The 23996-nt window shown below is 48.9% G+C and overlaps 1 protein-coding gene across 1 annotated transcript in view; it reads right to left on the bottom strand.

The window, feature by feature from the left end:
• The window catches only part of LOC147664962 (uncharacterized), a gene marked incomplete at its 5' end in the record, with an annotated part of 393701 nt that overhangs the window by 234008 nt on the left and 135697 nt on the right, over positions 1 to 23996 (bottom strand). Inside the window, one exon of the mRNA XM_086949856.1 lies at positions 7540 to 7622. Within this exon, the coding sequence (XP_086805982.1) occupies positions 7540 to 7622 (83 nt within the window). The remainder of the gene's footprint in view (positions 1 to 7539; positions 7623 to 23996) is intronic.

The following is a 23996-nucleotide window of genomic DNA, read 5'->3' as shown; positions in this document are numbered from 1 at the left end:
ATTCAGAGCGAGCTTTGGCTTCAGCAACCGGTACTTTATAGAAGCATATATCAGTGTAACCAAGCTCCTGAGGAGGAAGAGGTCAGGATTCAATCCAGCGCCTGGAGGTTTACAGGCTCAATGTGGTCGGTGGTAAATGAATACATGCAGAGGCATACGGTCAATTACAAGCTGGAGGTTACCTAGCGTGATAACTTTGCCATCATTGTAAAAGTCCCCTACCACCTCCAGCTTCATGCGCCTTAGCTGCAGACAAACCCGTTTATCCATCGTGAGAGGCAAGGTCAGGTAAATTGTCAAAATTAGGCCCCTGAAGTATAAAATAGTCAATCGGGCTCTTTGGCACGGCCAATCCCACGTCCACACTGCACATCTCACTGTGTCAATCTCGCCCTTAACCCCTTCAGCGCGGCGCAAATTTTTGCGCTGTGCTGAACGTTCCATTGGGGCTATGGAACCATGACGGAACGGTTCCGTCATAAGCACAGGCCAACCGACGCTCATGACGGAACCGTTCCATCATGAGCATGGAAGGGGTTAAGAAGTGTTGGCGCAGCACAGACTGCAGTGATCAATGGGCAGGAAGCAGCAGTGTCTGTCTCCACTGCGAGGTGCGGCAGGAAAGGTGGTGGATGAACCCAATAATGAATAAACTGCGCCTGTGCACAGTAATAGTAGAGTTCCAAATCAGGAGCCCATATTTCGCCCAGTTCAAAACACAGAATTAGCACCTCCCATGCCAATCTCGGTTGTCGCCACCCCACACCAGACCGATCAAAAGGGACTTGATGAGTTCAAAAAACGATCAAGTCAGTGGCTGGGTATACTGACAAAGAGATAAAGAAGCCTTGGAAGGATCACCATTTGAGTGATCGCAATTATCCCCGTGATAGACAAGGGCAAACTAGTCCATTCTTCCATCCATGGATCCAACCTACCATAATTCTTCTGCCGGAGCTCCTCTAGACACCCCCTTCCTTCCCAGTCACCATATTCCCTCCCACAATGGTCCATATACCGCTATTACCGTTCCCAATACAATATGGGCGTACTCATGGATTAGGCTTTGGGGATTCAAACAAGTAGAGGTAATGATCTCGGGAGAACAATGTCACCTAAATATGGATACTTTTGCACGATAACAACTAACCTATAGGTGGGTCATCCCCTAAAAGCCCAAATGGTAGTGTCAAACTAGAAAAGGGATAGGTTAGTTTATATTAAGTCCTCAAATTCACTTGAAGAAAAACTAGTTCAAATATTAGTGGTTAAGTGATATGTTTCCTTGCAAGACATTTTATTAGTTTTATTTATGTATTTATTTATTTATTTTTATTGTTTTATAGAGAGCGAACTTGACCCGTTAGGGTATCAGAGCGCTTTACAGGGGATCACATTTGGCAAGGAATCACATTAAGGGTAGAGGACATGTATATACAGTTTACATTTAAATAACTCCAGATAAGGCCCCATATTTCTGGATGAGGTAGCTCAGTATTTCGAAGGAAGTCGGTAGTTGGTCATGGTCTATGTGTTGGTAGGAGGCAGCATTTAGGAGAGGAATTTACCCATAAGGAAGGTTTTGGCCTCCTTTTTGGAACGTGCCTGAGAGGGGATTCTTCTGATGGCTGGCAGGAGAGAGTTCCATATTCTTGGAGCGGATCCAGAGAAAGCCCGGATAGAAGTTTTTTTTTTCCAGAACCACGCAGGTTGGAGTAAGAGGTCTCTGGCGGACCGTGAGTTTCTGATTCCACCGGATACCACAAGTTTCTGTGCGAGATAAGCAGGGGAGTTTGAGTGTAAGGCCTTGTGTGTAATTCGAGCAAGTTTGAGTTGTATTCTGGCCTCGAGGGGAAGCCAGTTCAATACTTTCAGGTGTGGAGTTATATGGGAGATCTTGGGTAAACCAGAGAGGGTGGAGCAGCCATATTCCTGTCTGGAGATAACTAGCGCTTGGACTGCACTTTTTAGGTCGGTAGTGTGAAGGAAGGGTTTCAGTTTCCAGAGGTAGTTCAAGTGGAATCTGGCTGATTTGGCCATCGAGTTGATGTGGTCTTGCATGTTCAACTTGCAGTCAAGGGTTATTCCCAGAGATTTTGCTGAGTCCACGATGGTCGGTGGGCAATCTAGGGCTGTGATAGCCTTGATCCATATCATCGTCTCGGGATTGGTTTTTCGAGGGGAAATTAAGAGAAATTCTGTTTTCTTAGCGTTGAGCTTGCGTTGATTGGAGGTGAGCCAATGGACGGTTGATTTCAGGGCCTCATTCAGGGAGAGAATATCCTCGAGAGAGGAGGCTTTGCTGTAGAGCTGGGTGTCGTCAGCATACATATGGTAGGAGATATTTGCTTAGCGTAATACTTCGGCAAGTGGTTCGAGGTAAAAGTTGAAGAGGGTAGAGGACAGGGTTGATCCTTGGGGGACTCTGACTTTGACCGGAGAGGGAGCAGAAAGGTTACCGTTGATTAGGAATTGCTGCGATCGGTTTTGGAGGAAGGATCTAAACCCTACAACAGAGCCATTCAAACCCATCCTGAGTTCGAGGCGTTCAATTAGTTTTTTGTGGTTGACCGTGTCGAAGGCCGAGGATAGATCTAGGAAGATTAGAAGGCACGTTTTCCCTTGGTCCAAAGCTTGGAGGGCGTCGTCAACGATGTGGAGCATGGTCGTTTCAGTACTGTGCCCAGGTCTGAATCCAGATTGAAAGTCATTGAGAAGGTGGAAGTTGTTGGTGTATTAACTTAGTTGCTGTTGTACACACTTATCCAACACTTTGGCTAAGAGGGGGATGTTGGAGATAAGTCTGAAATTGTCTGGAATGGCTGGGTCCAGCGACGGCTTTTTCAAAATGGGGAAGACTTGGCTGGCTTTCAGAGAGTCGGGAATGGAACCCTGCTGGAGCGAGGCATTAATTATTGCAGTCCAGCTAGGAATAATGGATTGGGCGACGGCCACTAGACAATTGGAGGGGAGCGAGTCGTTGAAATGGTTATTCAGTTTTAGGGACGATAGGATTTTAGATACAGAGTCTTCGTCGTAGAGGTTGAAGTCAGTCCAAAGTGCTTGATTTTTAGGTGAAGTCTGTGGGGGTATCGCAGGAGAAGGGTGCATGCCAGGAAGGGCTAGAGAGTATGTGGCGGCACTAAGTTAATTTTCTAAGGCTGTGACTTTGTCAGCGAAAAAGGAGGAGAATTCCTCCGATGATATTAAAGACTTGAGTGTTTCTTTCGAGGTTTTGACCAGCTTATTGGATTGGTGTTTGACCAGATTGAAGAGCTTGCGAGGTCTGTTCTTGGCGTTGAATCCAATATTATTTGTCACATTATGCCTTTTAACACTAAGCCAGCCAAAATGTGTTTAACCCCCTTTAGTGAATCCCAGGCCTGGGGCTTTTTCAAGGCTGTGTACATTTAACATATATAGGCAAAAAATAAAAACAAAATAACCAGAGACCAGACAGTGATACAGCAATTCATAAGTAAAGGTTGAATCCTAAAACAAAGTATCCAAAAAGACAAGTAAAGTAACCAACATGTACTGCAACAACTCTTACATAATTGTCAAATCATAAACTAGACTGGTAAAACATCACAAAAATGAAAGAGAAGCCTTGTCGAGGTACTATACTGCAGCACAGAGATCCTGAAGATGCAGCTGTGGGACCCGGGCAACGTTGCAGAGGCACAGGTAATGTCCATGAGCTGTCCCACATCAGCTGATGGGATGCAGGAAGGTCAGTGGCTGACAGGACCACCAACAAGCCTTGGCAAATGCAACAGACGTGCATGTAGAAATACTTAGTTGCAGACCAGCAAGGTCTGAGGGAGTCACCCAGCAAGGGTAAGTCGGAGCTGGTTCTCAACAAGCAGGAGAGCCAGCAGGAATCAATGGGGACCCCAGCAGGACCTTCTGGCAGCAGGCACAGGGAGTCGCAGGGAGACCTCCGCAGCATACAGAAGATGGATGCCTACTTCGCTGGAGAAGCAGAGAGGACGTCACTCTTGGAGCTATGGATGCAGGAGGCTGTGGTTTCCTGGAGCTCGAAGATCTTTGGTCAGGAGAGACAACAAGCCTTGGCAACGGCAAACAGACTCGGTGCACAGGGGATGCGGTTCTAGTCGGCTGGAGAAGGGTTATAGTCTCCCTAGTTGCAGGGAAGACTGGCCAGGCCTGTGGAGACAATGGGACAGCAGGATCCACAAGTCAGTTGTCCTCATTGTTGAGATACCTGTGTATGCAGGGGAGTGACTCCTTCACTACAAGGGAGATTCCTTCTTGCTCTCTTGATGCATGCAGAGTCATGGGGACTCAGGAGGATGCACAGCCACTGAGGTTGCAGAACTTGGAAGAGCACGGAGACAAAGTTGCAGTAGGAGCCTTCCTTCCAGAAGCAGTCTTTGTCTTAGTTCCTGGATCGGTCCAGTAGCAGAGTCTAAGGATCCACCCTCAGGGGAGCCTTAAGTAACCCAGAAAGGGGGTAGGACTACTTCTTGAGAGACCCATCTATCAAGGTGGTTCAGGTACGCTACGCTGGTGGACTGGCCAGTCAGATGCTCCCAGGGGCCACTGCCCATCTAAAATTCAAGATGGCGGAATCAAGTGGCTACCTGGAAGAGCTCTAAGCACCTCCAGAGGAGAAGCTTGACAGGGGGATGGTCACTCCCCTGTCCTTTGGGTACTTTTGTTCCAGAGTAAGAGCCAAGGGGTCCTGGACTGGGTTTATGCAAGGAGAGCACCGAGTGTGCCCCTCAAAACAGTCTGGAGGCACTCAGAAGCTCCCCCACCCTAGCCTCAGACATCTATTTCTAAAGGAGCGGTAGCTACACCTCTCCTCTACAGGAAATCCTTTGTTCTGCCTTCCCTGCCCAATTTAAGCAGCAGGAGGGCAGAACAGTGTCTGGGGTCGGCAGTAGCACTGGCTTGCACACAGACCCTGCAAAGCTTCACAGCTAGACATGGTGGGGGGTCCTCTAAGTACAGTACATGGGATCATGCAACTAGCACCCGAATCGGTGTAGTGGCATGATTTCAACATGTTTGATACCAAAAATGACTGTGTTGGGTGGAGCCATTATGTAGCTGGACATTTTGACTTGGCCAGTGTCCACTACATTCTCTCTTACCAAGCCAGAGAATGGACTACGGAGTTTGTAGGGGAGTCTTGGCTTGTGCAGGGGCACCTTCACATTTAGAACCATGCACCCTGCCTATGGGCTGTAAGGCCTACCTTAGGGGGTAACGTATAGGTTTTAAGTGCAGTGACCGGGATATAAAAAACCTTATATCTAAAGTGAAAGGTGCAGTCACCATTTCACGCAGGCTGCAGTGGCAGACCTGCAGGCACAGTTTGTATGGGCTCCCATGTGTGGCACAATACATGCTGCAGCCCATGGGAGACCCCTGGTGTATTAATGTCCTAGTTACCTTAGTGCCATATACTCGGGAATTACAGGGGTTCTGTATCATCTGGATTACATAATTGGTCAGTATGGTGGTCAGGGCTCTGTTGATGTGCCCTCCTGTCCTCCCCAAAACTCCACTGATCAAAGGTTAGTAGCAGCTGCACTGCCTCCTCATCTATGGCAGATAAGAGGCAGTCTTCGAGTTTGGCACAAGAAATGGGAAGCCTGCAGCCCTAGGCTGATCTGAGAAGAATGCCTGGACAAATTAGATAAGACACGCAGCTCAGATTACCACTGAACTTTAATCTCAGCCAGGAGCCCCATCTCTTACCTCTCTGACAATACTGTGGTATCGTCTGAGTGGCGGGCGGAATGGAGACCTTTAAAAGCTCCTTTCAGACCCACTGCATGACATAAAACCACACCTCCCCCCCAAAAGACTACTGAGAATATATGCAGCACACAGGATGAAGACATAAAATGGCTGCTAAAAAAGCAATACAAAATCACTTCTCACCTATTCTTTGAGGATGTGACTATTAAAACTTACATTTTCAAGAAGATTATTGCTCTTTTGAAAACACAGCCTGAAAAGACGGACTTGTGGGTGGTAAAACGAACAGGTAACTTTGCTAAAAGATATCCACATTGCAGAGACCTACTGGCTTTGCCAATACTTGTTTACCTTCTGGACTTGTCTGGTTGGCATGTGCACTCTAAAATCTTTTTCCAGCTGAACTCCTCTTTTCTGACTTCGTCAGGATTTTTGTTAAAATGAAGTGTTTACTTTTTTACGTATTTTTGCTAGCCTTCTGCACCACATTCCTATGCCCACACTCTTTAATATTTATGTAGCACCACTGATAAGAAGTTTTAATTTGATTCCCACTTCTTATGCCGATGACACCCAGCTGGTGATCTTGGCAGTGGATAAGGACATCAACCACTGATTAAAACTCCATGATTGTATGCTCACCCTAAGTCATTGGATAAGCACTCACTGCTTGAAATTAAACTCAAGCAAAACAGAGGTGATTATGTTCGGAAACCTCTTTCCACCTTGGTCCCCAGCTTGGTGGCCAGATAATCTTGCCCCCCACCCCTGTGGATAAAGCTAAAAACCTTGGGGTTATCATTGACGAGAAACTTAGCTTTAAAGCTCAAGTCTCCAAGGTTGTGTCCTCTTCGTTCTTCACGATTAATACTAAGAAAAATTGTGCCTTTTATTCCTAAATCCTCCAGAAAGTTGGTTGTAACCTACTTAGTCTTGTCCAAACTTGACTACTGTAATGGACTATACATCAATGTGCAATCCACCCTCCTCAGGAAGTTACAGGCAGTACAAAATGCTGCCGCAAGACTGATTCTGGACATACCTAAATATCAGTCTACCAGATCAGCAATGGGAGAACTTCACTGGCTGCCAGTCAATCAGCGGATAAAGTTTAAGGCACTCTGCATTGCCCATAAGGCACTGCGCAAAGAAGGGCCAACATTTCTAGAGGATCTTTTTAGATGCTATTCATCAAATAGACCTTTGCGTTCGGCTAATGCTAATCTAATGCCGGTGGTCAGGATAAAAAAGATGAACTGGGGGGGTGGAGGGGGGGGGGGGGGAGATTTCCGCTACAATACCATCAAGGAATGGAACTCCCTTCCACTATATCTCAGAAAAATTCCCAGCCTTCTTGAGTTCAGAAAACAACTGAAGACCTGGCTCTTTTAGTAGCAGTAGCTGTTAGCACAGTATGTAGCACTAGAAGCGCCAAGACACCTGAGGGTATACGTGCGCTGTATAAATTTAATTAACACACGATAACATAACAATCATATTTATGTGCACTTGACTATCTCTGCTATCCTTATGTTTCAAGTAAATCACTTTAGCTACACCTAGTGCTCTGAAGGAGTAAAATTCATGAATAAACAGATGAGATGTCATTGCAAATGTGGGTGAGTTGAAAGGGAAATGGTAATGATTGATAATTCCAATTGTTGTACAAGTGGATAGAGAAGGCATTTATTTTCAGTGCTTTGAATGTCACATTTATTTGTGGGCAATACGCTGGAAAACAAAATCACTTTGAAACTTGTGGAGAAAAGGCCTAAAGGCAGCTTTGTATCTTTTAAATCTTACCTTTTCTTGTGAAGTACATTAATCAAAATGTCCAGGAAATGTTCTTTTGCATAATCTGTGGCCTTTTTGATCTTGCTTGTCACCTAGATCAAATAAACATGGAACAACATTCTTTTAATTGTTTTATTTATCATATATAGACATTCTAAATTTGAATTGTGGATATTTTCATAAAATGTGACTTCTAGCAGGATAAAAAATACACGTTAAAGCACCAATCTGAAGTCTGAGTATGTTTTCCAGAGTAATGAAAATCCCTGAAGACCTGGCTATTCAGCTAATCAACTGGCCCCTGCCAGCACCTGGATACCCTCATGGGTGACAAGTAGCACTTTATAAATCTAGGGATTGATTGTTTGAACAAAAGAAAAATATATATGTGAATTGCAGAAATGGGTGACTAGGTGATTTTGCAGCTTTTGAAATTAGCATAAGCCATACTAACAAGTTAATTACTTCTGGTGACACTCTTTCTGGTGGATACTCTGACCACAGACACTAGGTGGCGACCTGTTGCTCTGGGTTGACCTTGATCAGCCCAGAAAGTGACAAAGAGGTCTTGCATGCAGACACCACACATGTGAGTCGATATCCTTTAACTGACTGGGCGGGAAGCTTCAAAGGCGATACCACCTTTGAACTCTGACCCACACCTCTCCTGCTAGCAGCAGATGGCAACCCCGATTGTCTTGACCCCACTTTTGGCAGGAAGACAACTGGGAAAATTAGTTAGACAAGGAGGAGGGTTCTCAACCAACGTTCACCACCCCCAAGGCGGGGCAGGCAATGTGGACCCCCCAGCTCACTTTCCACCACCTTGAAGATGGGGAAAATAATGTATCAGGGTCAGAGTCATGCCCACCTCCCACGTGGAGTGAGCATTTAGAGGGCGTATTCAACTTAAAGGTAGGTAGCCCAATGGCTACTACCTCGCACTCCCTTTAAAGCCCCTAAATTTAGTATTTAGGTGGCACCCTTGAGCCTTGAATTTGAGATTCGAAGGACACAAGAAGACCAGGGCCAAAGAAGAGCAGCTGAACCAAAGAACAGACAACCTGGACTGGATTTTGGAGCAAAACCCGGCCTGCAGCCCAAAGACTCGATAATCGCAGAATACTGTCTGGTCCTGGTTCTGAGAGACCGCTACAAACCCCAGGGGCCCTTCAGCACTTTGCCAGATAGCCTAAGAACTCCCTTGGAGTTGAGGAGCTACTCCTCTGCATTGCAGGCACTGAAACCACAGAGTGTGAACTCTCGACTTGCAGCTCCCTTGCCCCATCGATGCAGCAACTGCCTAGGAGAAGGTACATCAGCTCTGAAAGATCAAATCTGCCTCCCCACCTGGTTTGGCGGCACCAGGATCCTCCGGAGGTGAGCAGCACCAACCCAAGAACAACTACAAGAGTCCAAGATGGACTCCAACTGCCTGTGGACCAAGCACCCGTCAAGGGACGTCAGCAGCTTAGAGACCCACTCCCTGAGTGGACCAGCTATCCTGCACCAGCCCCTCTCAGGTGGCTGCACCTGTTGAGAGGTGCACTTTGCACACCAGAGCTTGGATCACCTGTTTGCTCTGCATCCAGGCCCACCGGCTGGGGAATCTCTGAAAACCTTTGTGCTCCTGTGGTCCCCAGACCCATGTGACCTCTACACTTATTTGAGTGCCCTTGGACTTACCTGTAAGTAGCTGGTGCACTACGAAGAAGGAGGGGCACCTAAAAACAGGCTGCACAGAGGGACTTGTAGGCAAGTCCAAGGGCACCCAAATAAGTGTAGAGGTTGCATGGGCCTGGGACCACAGGGGAACAAAGGCTATCAGAGATTCCCAATCCAGTGGGGTGGGTGCAGAGCAAACAGGTGATCCAAGCTTTGATGCGCAAAGTGCATCTCTCAGTCAGGAGCAGCCTCCTGCTGCACCCCTGCTCCTGCTGAATCTGGGACGCTCCAGAGTATCTGGTGGTAGAACTTTGGACTCTGGCTCCCTAACATTCAAATTCAAGAAGGTGAACCTCTAAGTCCTAATGTACTGTATTTTTCTTCATAGGATAACATTGTGCATAATTGCACACAACTGTGGATTGCTTTTACTTACCTTGCTTATTGCTGACATTAATTGAAGTTCTTGGTTTCAAAATTAACAACTTACTTACCTTTGGTAATGAAATATCTGTAAGATACATATCTTAGTTATGGATTCCTTACCTTAGAATTACTCCCACTCGTCAAACTGGATCCGGAGATTTTTTTCTCAGCAGTACCCCTGCGCGTCAGTAGGTGGCGTCAGTTGACTCTGTGTTCGTCGATGTAATTGTGGTCACCGTTGTGACGACGTTCTATCTACTTAGATGCCCCCCGCGTGCTGACGTTAGTTCTTTACACAACATTTCACGCCAGAAGCGCAGAGCCATGTAAGACACTGACCACTGGTGCACAAAACTAGGGCCCTGAAAGGGAGTCCCTAACTCTAGAAGTCTGTTCGCATAACGGGTAGGATGGGTGGGGTGGTAAGAAATCCATAACTAATATATGTCTCTCACACATATATCTTTACCAAAGGTAAGTACTTTGTTCATCTGAAAGAGACTATTTGTTATGGATTCCTTACCTTAGAATAGATACCCAGGCAATACCAATCCCGCAGGTGGGTCTGCGAACCAAGTTCACACCAGGACGTCCTGAAGAACAGAACGGCCAAAGAAGCCATCTCTTCAGACTTGGCTGTCCAGGCAGTAGTGTTTAGTAAATATGTGCAGCGATGCCCACATAGCTGCCTGGCAGATATGATTTAGGGATACTCCACATCACAAAGCAGTAGTGGCCGCAGTCGCCCTGGTAGAACGGGCACGCAGCCCCACTGGAAGTTCCTTTTTTGCTAAAGAATAGTAGATCTTTATGCAAAGAACGACCCATCAAGAGATACTTCGCTTTTGCGAGGCCCGACCTTTCTTGGCGCCCACATATCCGACAAAGAGCTGATCATCCACCTGGAATTGTCTTGTGCGATCCAAATAAAATGACAGCGCACATTTTGGATCCAGGCGGTGGAGCCTTTATTCCTCTTTAGAACGATGCGGAGGCGGAAAGAAGGTGGGCAAAGTGATGGTCTGTCTATGTGGAAAGTGGTAACCACTTTGGGAAGAAAAGAAGGTTGAGTTCTAAGGACAAACTTGTCTGGATGAACAGCAAGGAAAGGAGGCTTAGAAAAAAGAGCCTGGAGCCCATTCACCCTGCGAGCAGAGGTGATGGCAACCCGAAAGGCAGTCTTTAGAGTCAAGGGTCTGAGAGGACAATTATGCAGCGGCTCAAAGGGCGCGCACCTCAAGTATGTTTCGACAACGTTCAAGTGCCACTGGGGCATTACGAAAGGAATAGGATTAAAGAGGTGAGTAATGCCCTTAAGGAAGTGATTTACAATAGGGGACTAGAAAAGAGAAGGTTGATCTGGAAGGCGAAGGAAGGCCGAAATGGCCGAAAGACGGCCTTTGAGAGTGCTCAGAGCAGAGCCCTGCTGGGCCAAAGAAAACAGAAAGAGGAGAACCTCAGATAGAGGGGCAGAAAGGGGATCCATAGCCTTTGCTGCGCACCATGCCACAAATTTGTTCCATCTACAGGCATATACCGTTTAGGTGGAGGGACGTCTGGCTGCCAGAACAAAATCACAGACTTCGGGAGGAAGGTCGAAAACTGTCAACTGTCGCCGCTCAATCTCCATGCAAGGAGGTGGAGGCTGGACAGGTTTGGGTGGAGGACCGTCCCCTGCTGCTGCGACAGAAGATCCTGCCGAAGGGGCAGACGGATCGGAGGATCGATGGCCATGTTCAAGAGCTCGGGATACCAGTCTCTTCATGCCCAGTCCGGAGCAACAAGAATCACTTGAGCCCGGTAGCGCTAGATCTTCTTCAGCACTCTGGGCAGAGGTGGTATAGGCAGAAAGGCGTATAGCAGACAGCAACTCCACACGCAATGAAAAGCGTCACCTAGAGAGTGCCGCCTTGGAAATTCCAACGTGCAGAACTGCTGACATTGCACGTTCTCTTCGTTGGTGAATAGATCTAACCAAGGCTCTCCCCACCGCTGAAAGAGACCTTGCACCACCTCCGAGTGAAGACGCCATTTGTGATCCATCAGGCACCGGCGGCTGAGTTTGTCCGCCCTGAGGTTCAGAGAACCTGCCAGGTGTTGAACCACCAGGGACATGCCCTGATGTTCCAGCCACTTCCAGAGGCGAAGGGCCTCCTGACACAGGGTCCACGACCCCACTCTGCCCTTTTTGCTGCAATACTACATGGTAGAAGTGTTGTTTGTGGGAACCTGCAATACTCGTCCCTTGACAGAGGGAAGGAATGCCTTCAGTGCCAGACAAATCGCCCTGAGCTCCAGAAGGTTTATGCGAAGCCCGGACTCCGCCGGAGACCAGAGGCCCCTGATCTCCGATTCTCCCATGTGGCCGCTCCATCCCAGAAGTGACGCATCAGTCACCACTGTAAACTCTGGGGGGAGAAGGGAGAGGGATCTGCCCTGAACCCAATCCTGGTTTGTAAGCCACCACTGCAACTGATGTGGAGTCCCCACAGAGATCTGGACGCCATCAGACAGATTCCTTTGATGCTGTGCCCACTGGAATTTCAGGTACCCCTGCAGAGCCCAAAAATGCCACCAGGCCTGATCCACCAGCGGGATGCAGGAGGCCATGAGGCGCAATAGCCTCAGGGTCATCCGTACCGAAATCCGGGACAGAGGCTGGAACATCAGCATCGTAGCCCAAATATCCCGGACTCGATGTTCGGGAGGATAGGCCCGAAACTGCGCTGTGTCCAGAACTGCTCCGATGAAAAGAAGCATCTGGGAGGGGGTCAGGTGCGACTTCCCCACGTTAACTGTGAACCCCAGCGAATGCAAAAGGTCCGCCGTAGTCTGGAGGTGGGAGACGACAGCCTGGGGAGAGCCCGCCTTCAACAGCCAGTCGTCGAGATAGGGGAAGACTGGAACCCCTGATCTGCGCAGATGAGCTGCGACCACCGCCATCACTTTCCTGAACACCCAAGGGGCGCTGGTAAGGCCAAAGGGAAGCACGGCAAACTGAAAATGCTCGTGGCCTACCTTGAACCAAAGGTAACGCTGGTTGCCAGGCAGAATAGGGATGTGAAAATAAATGTCCTGCAAGTCCAACGCTACCATCCAGTCTCCAGGGTCAAGGATAGACAGGACCTGAGCCAATGTCAACATTTTGAACTTCTCCTTGCGGAGGAAGCAGTTGACGTCCCTGAGGTCTAAGATAGGACGCAGGCCTTTGTCCTTCTTGGGCACCAGAAAGTAGTAGGAGTAGCAAGCATGACCTACTCTGGGACGCGCTCGATAGTTCCTTTGGCCAAGAGAACCGTGGCTTCCTGATGGAGACGAGCCAAGTGACCCTCTAACATGCGATGGGATGCAGGTGGCATGGATGGAGGGGGAGTCTTGAAGGGGAGGGAGTAGCTCCTTCAGATATTTGCAAAACCCACCTGTCTGACGTGATTTTGTACCAGTGAGGGAGCCCACTGGCAACTGGTGGCCATGAAAGTCGGACTAGGAAGGTTTGGAGGCTGCTGAAGAGGGGGCACTGGTGGACTGGCCCGTCCGCTGGCCCCCTGACCCACGACACTGGGTCCCACGTCTCCGGCTGCGCAGAGGGTGGGTAGCCTGTGGCCCTGGGTGGAATGTGGTGGGGCACCCCTTGCATGGCCACGTAAGGGACGGAAGGCAGACTGCATGGGGCGCGAGGTGGTAGCGAGGCCCAAGGATCTGGCTGTAGCCCTAGAGTCCTTGAAGAGCTTGAGCACGTTGCCCCCCTTGTCGCCAAACAGGCAACGGCCATCAAAAGGCATGTCCAAAAGTGTCGATTGGAGATCCCCTGAAAAGCCAGTGGACCTCAGCCAGGCGCATCGTCTTAAGGCTACCGATGTTGAAATTGTTCTACCTAATGAGTCGGTGGTGTCCAGCCCATAGCAATAGTTAACTTTGCTGCGTCTCTCCCTTCGACTAGCGCACAGGAGAGTACAGTCCAGGCCCCCTCTAGGCACTGAGGCAGCACTTGTGCGAGCAAGTCCCACACAGAGTTGGAATAATGGCCCAAGAGACAAGCGATTTTCACCGACCGCAGTCCTGAGCTGGCAGAAGAAAACATTTTCTTCCCAAGATGATCCAGCTTCTTGGATTCCCTATCTGGGGGAGCAGTCGGGAACGCGCCTTTGGACATTGAGACTTGGACCACCAAGCTCTCAGGGGTAGGGTGTTGGGAGAATAAATTTGGGTTGACCAGAGCCGGGCGGTGGTGTCAGGCAATTATCCTGTCCACAGGAGCCCCTGTGCTGGGCTTTGACCAAGTGCCCAGTAGGATGTCAGTGAGTGCTTCGTTAAAAGGCAGCAGGGGCTCCAAAGAAGCTGCCGCTGACTGAAGCACCTCAGTCAGGAGGTTAGTACTGACGGCCATTGTAGGAAGCTCAAGGCCTCAGCTGCCCTACGCAACACCACAGCGTAGGAAGCTCCCTCCTCCACAGCCATGTTAGGGGGAGAGAGCATACCAGGGTCTGGTGATGTGTAAAGACCACTGGCATCACCCAACTCCTCTCTCCAGTCCGGCTCTAGGAACTCGTCTGTTAAAGGGTCTCCAGACCCCTCCCAATCCTCCGCCTCCTTCTCTGGCCGCCACTCAGGGTGAAAGGGAACTCCAGGATAGAAAATAGGCACAAAATTGCTTGCCGGCGTCAGATCCAGCATCGGGCGACATCGGTCCGGCGCTGTTTCTGAGTTGAGGGGAAGGTCGGGGACGATGCCGGGCACGGCCGGTGCCGGCAGAGTTGCCGTCAATGGAATCGGTGCCAGAGAAGGTGTTGTGAGGTCGACCGGCATCAATCCGGATCCAGGCCTGGGCCCTCAGGGGCCCTGCAGCGATGGGACCGAAGGCGCTGACCTCGAAGGCCTAGAGTCTCCAACCGAGTCCGCGGGGCCCAAAGGCGTGCCGGCGGAGTTGGGCTGCCCAAAGATGGAGTGGAGGGCTTTGTAAAATGTAGAAAGCTGGGCAGAGGTCGCCCCACGTCCCGGAAAGGGGGGAAACTCAGAGCCAACTCAGCAGGCTACGCAGGCAGAGCCGCATGTTGACAACCTTCCACATCACACAACGCGTTGGCCGAAGGACAGGGAGAAGGCGAAGAGCGAAGGTGCTTCTTTGACTTCTTTTTGTGCTTCGACTTACCCGAAGACGAAGACTTCGATGACGAGTGGTGGTGGTGGCTCCGTGACCGGTACCTCAAGCGGCGTTGAGCCGACTGCCGGGCCTGCAGAAGCTTTCGGGACCGCTCCCACAAAGACTTCGGAGCACTGGCCCGACAGTCGGAGTACGACTTCAGGTCGTGGTCGCGCTCCAGGCAACATAGACACCCGAGGTGCAGATCCGTGATATACATCAGTTTGTCACAGGAGTCACAAGGCTTGAAGCCGGTCCGAGGACGGGTCATCCCTATGTGCAACAGGAGTCGGAAGACTCGAAAAAAGATGTGACAAAAGTCACAAAATATTTAGTCAAAAATTGACTGAAGGTACCGCTCTCTCCGGATCTGCACTGGCTGGCGCGAAAAAAAAAGAACTGACATCAGCGCGCACTGGCGGCATCTAAGTAGACACCACGATGTCACGATGGCCACCACAATGCCATCGATGAACGCAGAGTCAACCGACGCCACCTACTGACGCACAGGGGTACTGCTGAGAAAAAATTCTCCTGATCCAGTCTGACGCCTCGGGATAATTCTAAGGTAAGGAATCCATAACTAATAGTCTCTTTCAGATATATATTTTTCAAGAAATCGGTCTCGACTTCATTCTTGAGTGTTTGTTCCATTTATTACTTCTGTGAATACAACAAATGTTTAGCACTACCCAGTGATAAGCCTAACTGCTCACACTACCAAAAAAATAGAGCTTTAGTATTATCTACTTTTGCCTCTGTAAACCAATACGGGTCTCTCTGACCTCTCTGCACAGTGTACCCCATTGTGGTACACTATATAGAGAGGTGGGTTTCCTACATTGGTGGATCAAGTCTACAGCATTGTATTTGCTGAACCACTCTGACAAAGTGACCACACGAGTTAAGTCACAATTGACTTAAGTTTAATTGTATTTTGCAAATGTACTATTTTTCAATATTGTAAAAAAAAATTTAGGGTCCTGGTTAGGTCCCTTTTAGTACAACAGTTTTAAAAATCCAAATCTTGCTTTAGTTAGGAAACCAGTGTTAGTTTTTTTCCCTCTCCAATAAGGTTCCCAACTCAACAAAAAACAATGAGTACCAGAAACAGTACTCCAGAGGACCCGGTACAGGTGGAGGAGCTCGACCTCACACCTTACCTGTCCTGGTCAATAAAACAGCTCAGAGGCTTGTGTAAAACGTACGGCCTGAAGACTAGGTCAAACTCTACCAAAGCACAGCCCCATGAGTTTTTGCCGGAGTATGACAAAGAACATTCAGAAAATGACTCTGATCTTACAAAGATCATAACAGAGACAATGGGAGTGGTGATACAGCATCCCAAGACAGAGAACTTCCAGATGAAGAGTTTGCTCTGGAAAGATTAGGCAGGAGAGCAGCTATAGAAGCACACCTCCTAACTATAAAAAAGGGAGAAAAGAGTTAGGCCTCGGACCCATCTCTGGAGGCAACACAATAATAAATAGGGAGAAAAGTGATTCTTTTGACCCTAAAATCCCCAAAGTGATTGTCCCAAAATTCTTTGAGGGCGATGATATCACCAAGTGGTTCATTGCCTTTGCAGACAGGTCAACAGAAAGTTGTGGAGTGCTATTCTGTGGGAAATGTTCTCATGACAGTGCAGAGATAGACTCCTGACGCTCAATGAGAAAGATGCTGAATCCTATGATCTCATGAAGGGTACCCTGTTTGAGGCCTTTGGACTCAACACTGAAGAGTATAGAATCCAGTTCAGGGAGGCTCGAAAAACCCAAAACCTGGGTAGATTTTGTAGACTACTCAGTAAAATCACTAGGAGGCTGGTTATCTGGTAATGGTGTGCTTGGCTTTGAAAGGCTTTACAATTTAATAATGAAGGAGCATCTGTTAAGTAATTGTTACCAAGAGAAGTTTTATCAATTCCTGGTAGACTTAGGTCCACTTTCTCCTCAAGAGTTGGGGAAGAAGACAGACCACCAGTTCAAGACAAGGGTGACCAAAACTACCAGTGGCGGGGGAGACCAATAGAAAGAGACAAAAAGCCCCCTCTCCCTCAGGGAAAGAGGGTGACTCTAAAAACAAAGAGTCTTCACCAGGCCCCCAAAAACCTGTTCAGGAGGGTGGGCCCCAAGGTTCTTCACAGCCAAAGGGTGGGTACCAGGGAAAGAACTGGGATCCCAAGAAGGTGTGGTGCCATGACTGTAGAACCACAGGGCACCGAACTGGAATCCCTGGCTGTAAAAACAAGAAAAATGCCTCGAGTTCACCTGGAGAAAATGCAGCTGCCAATCTCCAGATGGGATCTCAGGAGAACACTGAGTGCTCACTGAGGCAACACTAGTAGGGGATATGGACGTAGTCACCTTAGCTGTCTGGCCCACTAACATGAAAAAATACAGACCGCAACCTTTTATTAATGGGGTTAGGGTGGAGGCATTGAGAGACACTGGTGCTAGCCTCACCATGGTAGCTAAGCAATTGGTGTCCTCTGAACAGTCCCTGTCTGGAAGGACCTATCCAGTCACCAATGCTAACAACATGACAACAAAAATCCCATGGTGATGGTGTCCTTTGACTGGGGAGTGGTTGCTGGCCAAAAAGAGGTAGCAGTGTCTTCATCCAAGTTGATTGTTTGCTTGGCAATGATTTGGAGTCCTCAGCCTGGAGCTGACAGAACTGCGAATCCCTGCAGAAATGTTTGGAATCCCACATTGGGTGTGTGTAAAAACCAGAGCACAGAGTGGAGCCCAGAGTGAAAAAGAAGTGCTGGAGTCTGGAATAATGGCCCAGCCCTCCGAGGGAAAGGCAGGAAGACTGGGGAACCAGCTTTAAATGAGACACCAGACACTTCTCATCAGGGGGAAGACCAGTCAGCTCCAGAGGGTACTGAGCCTAAGGAGTTGGAGCCTTACCAGGCTGAGCATTTGGGCCCAGGGGGAACATCTAGGGAAGACCTGTGCCAGGGGGCAAATAACTTGTCCCTGTCTTGAAAGCCTGTACCAGCAAGCTGCTGCACAGAAAGGAGGTGAAGTCAGTGGTTTTCACTAGACCTATTGGGAGGAGGGAATCCTTGCAGTGAGGCCGGGGACCGCAAACCTGGTGCCATTGGGAGAGTGATAGTGCCCCAGGCGTTAAGGGAATTTCTCCTCACTTTGGCCCATGAGATACCCCTAGATGGGCACCTTGGCCAAGCCAAAACTTGGAGTAAGCTAGTCAGCCACTTCTACTGGCCAGGAATGTACCAGAAGGCGAAGGAGTACCCCTGTGCGACATGTAAAGCCAGTGGCACGACAGGTGGCCACCATAAAGCCCCCTTAATTTCACTACTAGTGGTTGGTGCTTCTTTTGAGAGGGTAGGGATTGACATAATTGGCCCACTTGAACCTCCTACAGAATCAGGGAACAGATATATTCTGGTGGTAATGGATCGTGCCACCAGGTATCCTGAGGCTATTCCCCTTACCACTACCACTGCCCCTGCAGTGGCTAGGGCCTTCATATGTATCTTTACCAGTGTGGGCTTCCCTAAGTGGGTGGTGTCAGACAGTGGTACAAACTTCATGTCTGGCTATTTGAAACACATGTGGAAGGAGTGTGGAGTGACCTACCGGTTCACTATCCCCTATCACCCACAGTGTAATGGCCTTGTAGAAAGATTCAAAAAGATCATGAAAGGCATGATTGGTGGACTCCCTGAAAAACTAAAAATGAGATGGGATGTCTTACTTCCATGCCTGCTTTTTGCCCATGGGGAAGTGCCACAGAAGGGAGTGGGGTCCCCACCCTTTGAACTTCTGTTTGGTCATCCTGTCTGGGGACCACTGCGTCTTGTGAAGGAGGGATAAGAGGAACCTCTTGTTGAACCTAAACAAGACATAGTGGACTATGTACTTGGCCTCCACTCCAGGATGTCTGAATACATGGAGGAAGCAAACAAAAAACCTTGAGGCCAGCCAGGAGCTCCAGAAGCAATGGTATGGCAAAAAGGAGTTCCATCCAGGGCAGAATGTGTTGGTTCTGGAGCCAGTGGCTCCTAGGGTTCTCCAACACAAGTAGAGTAGACCCTACCCTATCCTAGAAAGAAAAGGGGAGGACACCTACTTGGTGGACCTTGGCTCTTGCAGGAACCCCAGGAGGGTCATCCATGTAAATCAAACCACCTTAAACCCTACTATGATAGGGAAGATTTGACCATGCTGATGGTTACAGATGAGGATCGGGAAGCAGAAAGGGAACCTCTCCCTGACCTCTTGACCAACAATCCAGAAGATGGGTCAGTGGAAGGAGTAGTCTTGTCAGACACCCTCACTTCCCACCAGCAGACTGATCACAGGCAAGTCCTAAATCAGTTTACTGAGCTCTTCTCTTTGACCCCTGGTCAAACTAGCTGGTGTAACCATGAGGTGGACAGTGGTGAAAGCCTACCTGTCAAGAACAATATATACAGGCAGTCTGATCATGTGAAAGACAGCATCAAAGAGAGCAAGATGTTGGAATTGGGAGTCGTGACCCATCTGAGAGCCCCTGGGCCAGCCCAGTTCTTTCAGCCCACAAGCCTCATACCCAGGGTGGTAAGAAAGAAATGAGGTTCTGTGTTATCTAAAGGGGCCTCAATGCTGTGACCTAAACTGATGCACACCCAATTCCTATGGCAGATGAACTGATTGACAAGTTGGGAGCAGCCAAGAATCTGAGTACTTTTGATCTCACATATGGGTACTGGCAGATAGGTGTGATTCCACGAGCAAAAGAAAGATCAGCATTTTCAACTCCTCGATAGGCATTATCAGTTCACTGTACTGCCCTTTAGTTTGAAGAATGCAACTGCTACTTTTCAAAGGTTGGTGAATAAAATCCATGCTGGATGGGAATTCTTTGGTGCATCATATCCGGATGATACTGCTGTCTTTAGCTTCACCTGGCAGAATCACATGATCCACCTTGAAAAAGTACTAGAGGCTCTGAGAAATGCAGGCCTCACTATCAAGGCAAGCAAGTGCCTCATAGGGCAATGGGAAGGTGAAATACTTGGGCCACCTTGTTGGTGGAGGCCACATTCAACCCTTACAGCCCAAGAACCAGACCATTCTGGACTGGGTGGCTCCAACAACTGCTTGACTGGGTACAACAGGAGGCTTGTTAAGAAGTATGGCATTATTGTGACACCTCTCACAGAACTGACCTCCAAAAGAATGCCCAAAAAGGTGAACTAGACAGTCAGCAGTGAAAAGGTTTTTGACACTCTGAAGGGAACAAGGTGCTCTGCACCTGTTCTGAAAGCTCAAAATTATGCCAAGTAATTCATTGTGCAGACTTATGCCCCCTGACCATGGGATAGTAGCAGTCCTTTCCCAAATACATGACCAAGGTTAAGACCAGCCAGTGGCTTTCATCAGTAGAAGGCAACTCCCCAGGGAAAAGCATTGGAGTACCATTAAGAGGAAAGCCTTTGCTGTGATGTAAATGTAAATGTGTGTGTGTGTGTGTGTGTCTTGTAAAGCGCACTGCTACCCAGAGGTGTCCTGGGGCTATAGACCGCTGGGGAACCCGTCCTGGCTTTCCCTGTGCGATGTTCCCTCCTGGGTATCTCCAAGGTGAGACCAGGCATCCCCGGCGTTTGTGGGGGGCCGTTGTGGAGATGAGGCAAGCTAATGCCCAGAGTTGCAGAGTGTGATCCCTGGTTAGAGTAGGCACCGAGGCGAGAATTATCGAGTCCGCTGACCCTGGTTCACGACCCTGCCGCGTCTGGAATTGAACCCTGGTCCCGGGCCGTCCTCTGCTTCCGGGTCTGCCACCTCTAACCAGTGAGCCACACCACTCCACTGTGATCTGGTCCCTGAAGAAGCTGAGGCCATACCTGTTTAGCTTTCACTTCCTTGTTCAAACCAAACACAGACCTCTCAGATGGCTAAGGTAAATGAAGTTGAAAATCTCGAACTGCCAAGATGGTCCATAGCCCCACAGGGTATGGACTTTGAAGTGGAACACAGACCTGCCCATGCAAATGCAGATGGCCTTTCTAGGTACTTCCACTTAGATGATGAAGACTCTATAGGGGAAGGTTAGTCTCATCTTTTGTTAGGGGGGAGGGGATCATGTAGGAAAATGTATCTTTTGGACATGGTTAGCCCATTTGTTTCCGTGGAAAATGATGTGATTACGACGGTGAAAGTGGACAGGGTCCCTGCCAACCAGGTCCCCTGTGACAGATCTCCTTCCTTGAAACTGTACTTACTGTTTCCACAATAAGCACCACTTTAGCTCAAATGTAAGTCCCTTCTAAAGGGTACCCAACAGTCTTGTGGTTAAAGAGGGTCACTAAGGGCTGCAGCACAAATTGTGCCACCCTAAGGGACCCCTAACCAAGCACATGCACACTGCTACTGCAGCCTGTGTGTTTTAGTGCAGACAAAACTGAAGAGTTGACATGGCACACATCCCTGTGTGCGATGCCCATAAACACTGCACGAGATATAGGTAAGAGACCTGTAGTAAAGTAGGATCTGCTTCCATGGTCAACCCCACTTTTTGCTAGTGTCCTTTTTTCTGACTAGTCTGACTGGGATCCTGCTAATCAGGACCCCAGTCTCTGTACTTCTTCCCTAAATTAGACGGTGAGTACCTAATACACTCCAGATTGGCTACTGGGGTACCATGTAAGTCCCTAGTGTATGGTACTACGGTACCCAGGGCATAGGAACACCAGGGTATTCCCATGGGCTGAAGCATGCATTATGCCACTACTGAAGGACCACTCACAGTTTGACTCCAGGCCTGCCATTGAAGCCTGTGTAAGGTGGTTCTAGCACCACTTACGACAGATATAGGTTTCCCTATATCTGAGGTCACTACACTTAAAACCTGTAAGTCACCTCTAAGGAAGGTCTTTCAATCCTGAAGGCAGGGTGCTGGGTCCTAAGTGTGAGGGTGCCCCTGCAGGAGGAGGGCACCCCTACAACCTTTGGAGTCCATTCTCCTGGGTTGTAAGTGCATCAGCCATATAACATATAGAGGGTCCATGCATCTTTACGTGATGACCATTTCTAAACAGGCTGTAAAGAACCCTGTCATGTTTGGTATCAAACGTGTTGGAATCATACCCCCGTATGATTCCCTGCCCTGTAAAGCTCCTTCTGGAGGCCCTCAGTGATACCGATACCAGTCTTCCAGAACCGGACAGCAAGCTGGGGCTGATGCCGACCAGAGACATATTTCTGCCCTCCTGCTGCTGAGCCAAGCTCAAGCAGGGGAAGCCAGACCAATAGATATCCTGTCACATGGAGGTGTGACCACCTCCCAGACAGGGTTTAGTGTACTGGGGTGGGGTTGGGGGCCTTGCCAGCACCTCTAAGATTGCTTGAAGGGCGCATTTGGTGCCCTCCTTAAATACTCCAGTTCAAACCAGTTCAGAGAGCCTTTGGCTCCCACTCTGGTGCGAAACTGGATAAAGGACATGGGAGTATCCTCCCCACTGTCCAGCCCCTCCTCTGGGAGGGACCCTTGAATCATCACAAACCCTTTTCTAAGGTCTCTTAAGGGCTTACCTGTGGGTGGGTCCCTAGATTCGTTGTGGGACAAGATTCAGATAATATACCACTTCAAGTTCGACCAGCTGGACACATTGAATTTCGCTGGACTTTGTTTAGGGAACCGAGACTGCAACATGGAAGATTCCTGCTGCTCCTGGTCTCGTCGTCCTGCCGGTCTTCTGCAATGTTTGTGCCTGTGATCCATACAGGTTCTTCACCAGGCCTGTGGACATCCAAGACACCTGAAGGAATCTCCCTTGGAGTGAAGGAGTCACTCCCCTGCATCTGCAGCCACCGCAGCTGACCTGTCTGCTGTTCCTGGGTTTTTATGGACACGGAAAGGCTCAGCAACACAGGTGGTGGTTCTGTAACTCCCGCGAGGCCTGTACTGTCTTTATACTGAGTTTGAGGCCAGTGTCCCTCGTCAGAAATGCTGGAACAGGACCCCTGTGCAAAGAGTCAACTTGCCATTGCCAAGGCTTGTTGACTCCTTCCCCAGAGATCTTCGAGCTCCAAGAAGCTCCAACCTCAAGCAACTCCTGCAGCCAAGATATTTTCCCTCACCACTTCCTCTGCACCGTGGGCCTTCTTCATTGGTGAGCTGCTCAAGGTCCTCTCGGGACTCCTGTGCCTTCGGCCCGTGGGTCCTCTTGAGGGTCTTTTTTGGCTTCATTGGGCTCCTCTGCTTGCTCGGGGGGCTGCTCTGACTCACCTGCTCGTGGTGAGTCACTTGGACCTTGGTGGTCCCAACCCTGCACCTTTTTCGTCGACTACATTGTTTGCAGCTGCCAAGGTTTGTTGGTTCCCCTGTCGAACACTGACCCCATGGCTCTCGGCATCTGACATGGGACAGCTCGTGAATGGCTCCTGGTCTTAGACTGGGTCACCTGGTCTGCACAGCTGCAACTTCAAGGTCACCGTCAACATCTCCTACATCTTCGACAGCGGTGGGCATTCGTCTTCCGTGGCCTCTGGTCACTCCTGAGTGGCATAGACTCTGTCCCCTCTGCTTTCAGGTATCTCTCATCTTGAATCCACCTTTGTGTTCCACTGGACTCCTTCGTCTTTTTCTCCAGCTGCATCTTTTATCAAGCCCTCCATTGTGGTCTACGTCAGTTTCCGATGTCACTTGACACCTGCACCCGGCTTCCCTGGTGTAGGTATCCCGTTTCCTGGGGTATCCATGGGTGAGGTGACTATCCTACCTTCCATCTTCCCTCAGGGTTTCTTAAGAGTCCGCTGGGAAGGGTCCTTCTTTAAAATTGCAACCGCGACGTACCTATTGACTAACATTGAGCATGCGGTCGTGTTCCCTCTCTGCACACGACTCCATGGGGTTCCTACATACTCACCTAGGGTGGTTCCTTGGGTCCCCGGCTCTCCTACGTCTTCTGGGTGCATTCTTGACTTACTTGAGTTGTGGTTCGCATCCTACTATTTTAGTATATGGTTTGGTCTCCCCCTGGAGATCACTGTGTATTTGTGCCACTTACATGCTCTATTTTCTAGTATTTTGGGTATTGTGTTTGTATCTCTGGGTAGTAGATACTACAATGTGTTAGTGAGTGTTTGTAAAATACAGATTTTTAAAACTACACTGTATGATTCTTTTTCACTTAACCTATATTGTGTTTGTTTATTGTTTCAATTAATTAAAATTGTTAACAAAAGAAAAAAGGCAAAGATTAAGTACTGGTAAAACA

This window comes from Lissotriton vulgaris, unplaced genomic scaffold, assembly GCF_964263255.1.
Source record: "Lissotriton vulgaris unplaced genomic scaffold, aLisVul1.2 SCAFFOLD_1271, whole genome shotgun sequence".
Taxonomy (NCBI): domain Eukaryota; kingdom Metazoa; phylum Chordata; class Amphibia; order Caudata; family Salamandridae; genus Lissotriton; species Lissotriton vulgaris.
The sequence above is the reverse complement of the archived record's forward strand: the minus strand, read 5'-3'. Positions and strand labels throughout refer to the sequence as shown.